The 9554-nt window shown below is 38.4% G+C and overlaps 1 protein-coding gene across 2 annotated transcripts in view; it reads right to left on the bottom strand.

The window, feature by feature from the left end:
* Positions 1-9554, bottom strand: part of LOC112150448 (ephrin type-B receptor 1) — a 99131-nt gene that overhangs the window by 36478 nt on the left and 53099 nt on the right. For both annotated transcript variants that reach the window (XM_024278793.2, XM_036211573.1), the window contains 2 exons: positions 1076-1241; positions 656-761 (listed from right to left, as the gene is read on the bottom strand). In XM_024278793.2, coding sequence (XP_024134561.1) covers positions 656-761; positions 1076-1241 — 272 coding nt within the window. The remainder of the gene's footprint in view (positions 1-655; positions 762-1075; positions 1242-9554) is intronic.

The raw sequence follows: 9554 nt of genomic DNA on the forward strand, positions 1-9554 counted from the left end.
ACAGAAGGTCGAAGGTCCCACCTTCCTTGTGTGATGCTTGCGTGTTTGCGTGTTAGAGTGTATGTTTGTGGTGTTAGAGGTGTGTGTAGAGGTGCGGTTAAAATTGGTGAGAAGGCCCTAACAGGGCATCTCCTGATTTCTCGCAGAGATGCCCGACTCATTATTACTGATAAATCCTGCTACGTAAATAGGATTAAGCAGACAGGAAGTCTTTAAGCGAAAGAGATAACTAAAGGAACAAACCCAGAGAGATTTTCAAAATAAAAGGCAGAGCAGGGACTCCATTTGGTCAACTTATGATCTTGTGAGTTTTGCAGAATACACTTGGAGCCGCTGAGCTCCAGCGACATGCCTGTTATGACTTGGCAGACCTTGAAGGCAACAGGACTTGAGTTAGTAAAAATGAGCTGCTTTTGTTGTCTAGTGAGTCAGGACCTTTAACAAAATGAAAAAAGTCAAATATCACACTATGATCAAAGCCACTTATCCTGTGTTTTTTTTTACCAATCTTTTTATTTTGTAAAAGGAACTGCCTAAATGTATGCGACTCTAGATATGTTTACAGAAAATATTCTACATCCAACTATCAAAGATTTAAAGAAAACAGACATTTTGTATATAAGGCACATTTATATGTGTGTTTGCTGCATATTACCTTGTACAGATGATGGTGACAGCAACCAGTGAGACGATGCACACTCCGCCTACCAAAGAGCCGGCGATCAGGGTGAGCTGCTGTCCGAGCTCGGATTTATACTCATCTGCAAATGCATAAAGAGGAAATCCAACTGAGAAAAGGAATCTTGTATTTCCTTTTTTCTCACATCTATGTGACACAGAACTGAACAGGTTTTTGGGGAAGGGAGTGCTTTCAATACGGCTGACATCTTCTGTACCTCACATAACGGGCTCGTTTTACATGAGTGTAAGCACTCACGCAGAAAAGCGGGGCAGATTTTAGTTGCTTCCCAGGCAGATTTCACTGCCGTGCACCCTTTTGCATTCCCTCTCTCAGCACTCTCCTCAACATAAAAGCCCCACTCACTCACACACACACAACCACCCACACGCTTACCGTCAGTGAGGGTTTGGAAGAGCATTTCCTTGCTGTAGGCTCCATAACCAGCGACGGTGCGGGCCCTCACCTGGACCACATAACCCGTCCCGGGCCTCAGGCCCTCCAGAACCACGTTAGGCGTATCAGTCAGGACCACAGAGCTGTTCAGCAGTGATGATTGGGACTGAGGAAGAAACACACAAGGAAACTCTAAATAAACTGATGTTTTTCCCATTTATTATAGACCCACTCTGATCATCTTTTCAAAACATTAATAATAATAATAAAAAAAATAAAATTAAAAAAAAGTCATTTTTTTTAAGATACAGTTTCAGCAGTTCATTAGAAATTCACTTCTGAGCTGTGGGCGGGGCTATTGGTGTGGAGCAACCCCGCCCCCTTCTCCTCTTCATTGCTGAGAGGAAGATTGAGGCACTCCCAGTGTATTTTCTATGACACAAATACGCTCTTATTCAAAAAGTATTTTTTGTCTGCTCTCGATTAACAGTGATTTGAAAACAGAAATATCCAAAAATGTAATTTTCTTTATATATGTTGTCCATCATCAGAAAAATGCCACAAGAACTTGTTAAAAACACCAAAAAGATGATGTGAATCTCTAAATGTTGCAAACTGATCAGTTTCATATTCGTCATCAGGAACTTTGGAGTAGCAAACATCTGCTTAGCCTGTCGGGGTTGGGGTGCAAAAAAACCTGAATTTTACAGGAATAATTTAAAATCTTATCAGACGTTCTGCAGCAAAAGAGGGATAGTGATGGCAGAGGGAGAGAGAAGCAAGAAACTTGCTGTGAGCAGGAACAAAAGGCTGCAGCTGCTATTGTTGCTGTGTTTGCATCCTAAAAAGCTTCCTACTATTTCAGTTGTGAGGCTAAATTAGATCCAGAATGGGCAGATGGCACTTTAAGTACAGCCACAGAATTGTCTCGCAATTTGTATTTGGTTTGCAGAGGATTCTATGAATGAGTGCGATAAGGGGACAAAAAAAAGGGGGAAAAAAAGCAGATTTTAGTTTTTAGGAACAGCCCAATCTGCTCAGCTGACCCCAACTGCCCCCATGTTGTCTTTATTGTATTTATAGCACTTTACAATTTCTTTCCATAGGATTCTACAAGCTTACAACAAAATCCTTTTTGAAGCTGCCTGAATGTAAAGTTTTGCATTTGTAACCTACGCCGATTTTGATTCATTCTAAACATGTTTTGTGGATTATCTGGTTTTTATTTTCACTTTTTACCCTCAAACCTTATGTTATGTAGGATGAAAAGTCAAGGATGTGACAAGTTGGATTTTCTAAAATCTACCTCAGATTTTCTGGTTTTGTCAAACGTTTCTGATCCAATGAATAAAAACTTAATAATGCAGAATGTTTAACACTGATAAAAATGATTACAAAATAAAAACATCATGTGAAAAGATATATATATATATATATATATATATATATATATATATATATATATATATATTTAAATATATATATTGTGGTAGTTCTTTAAAACCAGTACGCTGATCAGACCTTTAAACTCTTTCAGATGTGCCAACAAATAAAGTATGACTATCTAATTGAAAACCTTTAATACATAATTATTCTTTTCTGAAATAATTCCATGATTAGCATAAACATAAATATGACTCACAACACAATATTTGCTTTGTCCAGAAAATGCAAAAAAAAAAAAATTCTCCTTACTTCTTTGTATTATTTGTCCAGAATCTTCTTTCTGTGCATCACAAATAATTCAGTTCATCTGTTTGCCAATAATGTAAAAACTGATAATGAAATGTTTTTTTGCTGCTGCTTGTCTGCTGGTGTTCAAGTTCTCCTCTCATCAATGGCAATACATTTTAGGACTAAAGTTAACAGGAGGCATTTGTCATTTTTCTTCAATTGGACATTTTGAAGTCTTACAAAACAAAAAAAACTTTTATTTATTAAGTTATTGAAGGCCTTTCCAAAGTTTAGAGCAAATATTAATGTAATCATTTTAAATGTATATATTCTTGCTTTGAACAGGCATTTATTTATACTTAATTTTCCAAATGTTTAGAGAAAAACATTAAAGACTTTGCATAACTTGTTCACATTTTAGACTTTAGAAGAAGTTATATTTGAATAAACAGCAGCATCTGATGCACACATTGAACTGCAACGATGAAGAAAAACTAGAAAGAACCCACGTGGTCAATGATGGTTGTGGTTAGCAGGAATCCACCACAACCTTCTTAACAAGGCTGTAGATAAGCCTTTGATGAATGAATTTCTTCAACACCTTTTCTGATAAATGACACGTTTGCTGAATGATTTCCAAAACCTTTAAATGTTTACTAATAAAGCTCTTTATACATCATAATTTTCTTATCACTTTCCTTTACTTTAATGTTTAATCCCTTTCTTGGTCAATCATTCGTTTCCTCTTTTCTTTCTTTTCCTTTTGAACCGCACTTGCCAGCGCCACATGCAGATAAAGTGCATCCACATTGCTTTTAATTACTTTTTGCCAACAGAGGCGCATAAGTATGTGGACTTCCATTATTCTTGAACCAGTGAACCAGTTATTATTTCCTTCTTCATAAACTCAAGGCTATCGCCTTTCCTTCTATCAGTGACCCCTGTCCGCTCCTTCTAGGCTGGCAGTCTCCTGTCATTTTCTTTCAGATAACAAGGTTTCGCCGAGGCTAAATCTGAACAGAACGAAAGGGGAACGCCAGACACGCGGTGGCGAGGAAAAGGGAGGGGTTGGATTCATGTCGCGAGAATGAAGGATGGTGGGATGTGGAGGTTGCAGGCAAAGTGAGGAGGAAAGGGGGGGAGGAGATGGTGGTGATGAGGAAGACGTCTCAGGAGAGGGAGAGAGGGGTGAAATTGCGAGGAAGATTGGGGGAAAAGACGGCGGGTTAGCAGAAGTGGACAGAGGGTTAAAGAAGATTGAGTTTTTAGAATGTAATCATTCATAACCAATGAGCGCCTTCTCTGTGTCAGTCATTACCACCTTCCCTCACGTGTGTCCGCTCATTATTGTCTGAGATTTCCTTCTCAGTTTGTCCTCATTGCTTTAGTCTGGATTAATGATGACAGAGTGCACATTGCAGAGCCTCAATGGTTTCTGCGGGTTCTTCTGCTGTCCAAATATTAGTCAAATAATTAAGACGTGATCTTTTGTTGTGCTAAAAAAATCTGGAAGAGTCAAAGGGACATTTGGTTGTGGCCGCTTAATGGTTTTTTTTTTTTTGTGTGTGTGTAAATGTTAAGGTTTTTGGAGGTGTGTGAGGGGGTGGGGGTGCCTCCCAGGGTAAAGAGGTTAGGGGCCAGCCCATCTGTGAAGGCCTGGCAGCCAGAGATAAGTAGTGAGGAAAAAAAATCCTGCCTTCTTCTGCCATTTTAAATTTACTACATTAAGACTCATTATCTACAGAGTGGGAGTCGGGGGGGAGAGAGGGGTGAGGGAGAAATTGATGGAGGAAGAGAAGGTGACTAAACTGACGGGGAAAGAGGGGGTAACAGCTGTCTGGAGAGAATGGCCTGTCCCCTCTCTTTAGGCTTATTATTAAACTGCCCCCAGAAGACATTTTCACTCAAAGCTATGAGCTAAAATTAGTCCTTATGTCTTCTTCACATTTCATAAATTCCCTCATCAGGTGATATCAAAGTGAAATGGCCTAAAGTCACTTTTTTTGTTTTTGCTGAGTAAGTTTCACACATTTATCAGTCTGAGCAAAAAATCTGTCATTTTCCATAATCTTTCTGATTGTTCCTCTTCAGAATCTCTGTAGCAGAAATCATTCTGGCAGGATGATCATTGATCCACGGAGGGGAAAAAACCCCCAGTATACCTGTTTGAACTTGTTAACTGGCAGCACAGAAGGTACCTAGCAAATCAACATCTTATCCAAATCATAATGTGGGAAACTATATGATCTAAAAATGTTTAACTGCACCAGAGCTGCTTCAAATGATGAAAAAGAACAAGGCCGGGATGTCTGAATCTGTGAATCACAGGTTGATTGAGGCTGATCATAGCCCACTATTTATACTGTACACTGTAGACCACAAAAGAACCACTGAAGAAAGCATGTGGCTCTAAAGGCTGCATATATCCTGTTAGTTACATCCAATGGTTATTGCCTTTTCAATCAGAAATAGCATCACAAAACACCAGCCTATCAGAAATAGTGAATTGGACAAACATCAGGACAGATATTGGAATTTCATGCCAGGATAGTTCAACAATTAACTTCAACATCAAATGGTAGAAATTTGCAACCACAAGGGGGACAAGGCAAGGGGTAAAAGTAGTAGAGGACACTACAAGTGTTTTCCTCATGAATTAAAGCCAAATCTTACAAACTGTGAACAGAACTTTTTTACTGGATCATTTGAGAACCAGATTAACAACAACCACAACTGTTGCTGGTTGCCAGTGGAAATTGGAAAACCACTGATAAAGAAGGAGAGGGAGAAGGGCTGTTTGTAAGCAGCGAGAGAAAAGGGAAGGCAGGAATGTAGAATGCTTGACAAGGAAAATTAAAGTTGTTCACCGTGATGGACATAAAAAAGGAGGATATCCTTTGTGTTAAAGAGATCAGAAGGAAATGGGAGATGACATAGGAAGGGAAGAGACTTTAACTTTAACTGACACTTGGGTGAAGGGAACAAATGTGACAAGGAAGTGATATGTTTGGTGTTCAGGACAGACATGCAGAAGGACAGATGGAGGAGTTCACCAAAAGATGGACATGGCAGTGGTGAACATATTTTTCCAGAAATAGAAAATTATACAAATGAGTTAAAAGGAGGACCAAATCTTGTGCAGACATTGTAATCAGAAAAAGATTAGCATCTGCAAAATAGTGGCTGGGGAAAATATGGCCTGACAGTAGAGGATGGTGGTGTGTACGATGAATCTGGTGGTGAGGAAGATGAAGAGGAGGAGGGCAGAAGACCATGTGGTGGAAGCTTAAAAAGGATAACTGCTGTGTGGCCTCCAAGTAAGGCAGAAAAGTCAGTCTCTATAAAGACACAAACAAAATATTTTGACACCAGTGACTCCTTAAATATCTATGACATTTATTAAAAAAACACACAGACACGAAAACCCAAGATATTTTAGTAAGGGTTGAAAATTTTGGGCAATCAGAAGGTTCTCCTAGATGACTGGACAGCTAAAGTGATTAGAGACTCGTGAGGAAGGCACTTGGTGTGTCATCTGGAATGATGGATGTAGAACGGTTGAATGAAGAAGTGTGTGTTTACTCTTAAAATTAAAACCTAACTCAATCATTGATGTGGCTCCATTTTTAACTTTGAAATAATCTACTACATTCACACACCATCTTCCATTTACAAATTGTCTTTCATTGCCACAAATGTGGAACGTTTCGTTTTGCTTACATAAAACACTTGAAATATTGGACATTTTCTGGGTCAGTACATGTTTCTACTTGAAGAGCCGAGAAGTTTTGACAATTCTGACATTTGTGGGGTAAACATGACACTTTCTCCCTCTCGCTCTCAAGGTTTTTACAAAGCAATACTTTACACGACTAAAGTGAATGTGTGAGCTATTGTCGACGATGGTCCTTGATGCAGTCCTCAGAGAGATGGGAGATAATGGATTTCCAAGTTTAGCTTGCAAACACGTACATTAGACACTCAAATTACTCAGATTCCTTAAATTGTTTGCCAATACGCACTGAAGAAAAAGACAACCTTGAGAAGGTACTTAATTCAGATTTGATTCTTTTTTTGTACTTCTCTGTAGGAACTATGTAAAACAATCAGTTTGGAAGAAACTTTTCTAGTTGTTTCCACAAGGAAAACATTTTTTTCTATTCATGGTGCTGATAAACAGATAATGTATGAGTCCAAATGAGTTCTAAAGCAGAGTATGCACTTCTCTAATTGGACACTTAATAAGCTGTGGAGGAGATCCTTGAATGACATTTACTGAATGAAAATACTGTCTACGATGAAGATGTTAATGACCTCTTCACTGCCATGGAAAACAGACACCAGATCTGCATAATGAGATCATTGAAGTACATTTCATTGTGGGAGTGGGTTATGAGAGGGTCTGGTTTGAATATATTAAAAAGGTTATTTAGGTAATCTCATTAAAAACGCACTTTTGAAAGACGTTAAGGTTATTTTTGCATTGGTAATGTATTTACCAGCAAACAAAACTAATTAATAATAACCACTTCACGTTTTTCATTAAAAATTTAAAGCATTTTACTTATTAATCAGAAAAGACCAAGCTAAGTGCAATACATTACTTGTGCTAGTTATTCAAAATTGAACAGTTTACCATCTAAAAGGCTTACATGCGTAATTAATAAAAGAGCAATAAAAGTAAGAATAATCCAAGAAAAAAATATGACAACTTCAAAGTACAGAAAGATCAACTGGTGCTAACCAGTTTAAGGCGAAGTGTTTTACCCCAAAACAAAAGTATTAATTAATGAGCATCTGTGGTGCAGAGGTAGAAAGTTGTCCTCTGACTGGAAAATCGAAAGTTTGGTTACTGCTCTGTCTACTCATGTATTAAAGTGTCCTCCAACAAGAAACTGAACCCCATTTCACTCTTGGTGGTTGCAGGTTGGCACCAGTGTTTGGTGGAGGATCAGTATGTGAATATGTGCGTGCATTGGCTGAATGGGGCTGTAACGCACTTTATGCCTTCAAGGACGGTAGGTAATTGTTATATAGGTACACGACATCTTAGATATCTACACCCTTGAGTTTTTTGTTGAGTTTAAGAGACACGTTGGGACCATTTAAAGAAAACTCCAAAGATCCGTGGTTGTATAGATAGGTGAAATGAAAGGTTCAGGAGGTTTGTGGGGGGACGGGGGTCATGGATCAGAAAGAATAAGTTCTCTTGAAGGTATCCTACAGAAAATCCCTTGCAGGTGCTTTGCTCTTTGTACTGAATCTGTCTGCAGTAAATTTTTTTCTGCTTATGTTGGCTGCACTTCAGAAAACCACATAATCTTATGGTGCATCTGGTGGATATATCTGCAAGTACTTTGGCTTTGCTTCCAACTGGCTGAATTAGAAAAGTTCAATATGCAATCATAGTTCTTCACCGTCAACCCGTTCTATGGAACAGTAGCAGAAGCCTTTGATGAGAAAGAAAAAATGAGGCTCGTAATGATGCTGAGGTCAGACACCGTCTATTCAGGCTAGTTTGTTCAATGAACTGTATGTCATATTGTGTCCTGTTTTTTAGAGATAAAGGACACGTCCATTTCAAGCCAGCAGGAAGTTTTCATTGATTGAGTTAGATGGTCTCACAGAGCTTTGAACAGCTCTCTTTCTCTCTGGAGGATAAGCCCACGCTTTAGTCCTCTTATCTTAAAAGCAACATATGACACACTTTTTCTTTTAAAGATGACATAATGTCTTGAGAGTATTAATGAAATGTCAGTGACATGCTGGGGTCATAACACCAATGGGATACAGCACAATATCATTCTTTTCAAGTCTATTTATCAGAGGGAGACGAACAACTCAAAATCAGACTTTTCTGGAGTGTTTAAGCTTCTTTCTTTCTTTCTTTGTGATAAAGAGGGAGAAGCTGGATGATTGGGCTCTGATGGGAGTCTGTGACATCACACAGGTGTGTAGTTTGGTTAGAATGCCCCACAGCACTCCTCCCACTATTTCTTTTCCCACTCTGCAGACAAATTATCTCCAACTTCCACGTGATTTATGGCAACCATGTGGGTGTAGAGGCAGTAGGACCGCCTGAGAGCAGCACAGTATTGGTGTGCATCTCAGAAAGGATTGCCACTTCCCTCCTTTAGAACAGATACTTTGACAGATAAAAAAAAGAAGATTCATGTTTCTTGTTCTTAGATCTGCTGATCAAAGCACTGACCTAACAATAAAGAAGAGCTGATTCAAGGGGTTTGATCAAAATGCAAAATGACTCCAAGTCATTTTTAGTTTGATTGTGAATTTAACTTCAGATGGGCTGGATTTACATTTCAGTTAACCAGCGGCGTTTTGTACATGTATGAGAAAATTCAAAACAGAAAAAATGAAAATATGCTGACATAAAAAGAAAACAAAAGATCAGTTAGATTTGGACAAAATGACACCACAGATGCATGCAAAGAACACTGTGTTTTGAATGGATTGAGATGTAAATATAAGTATATATAAATATAAGAAAATAATTGACACAAAAGTTTTATATATATATATATATGAAGCTCCCAGGCCTCTGGTAGACGACCCGAGCTTGGAGGAGAAACCACCCGCATAGTGTGAGAGGGGCATTTCTTTTTTGTTTTTATATATATATATATATATATATGTGTGTATGTGTGCTATTTACACTTAGTTATAAGTGTGCACCAGTTAGTTTTAGCTGTGCACGAGTTAGTTACTGGTGTGCACCAGTTAGTTTCAGATGCGCACCAAATAGTTTTTAGTAACCATCACTTTATTTTTTACTTTTATGTCCCTT

This window comes from Oryzias melastigma, linkage group LG4 (genome assembly GCF_002922805.2).
Source record: "Oryzias melastigma strain HK-1 linkage group LG4, ASM292280v2, whole genome shotgun sequence".
Classification (NCBI taxonomy): domain Eukaryota; kingdom Metazoa; phylum Chordata; class Actinopteri; order Beloniformes; family Adrianichthyidae; genus Oryzias; species Oryzias melastigma.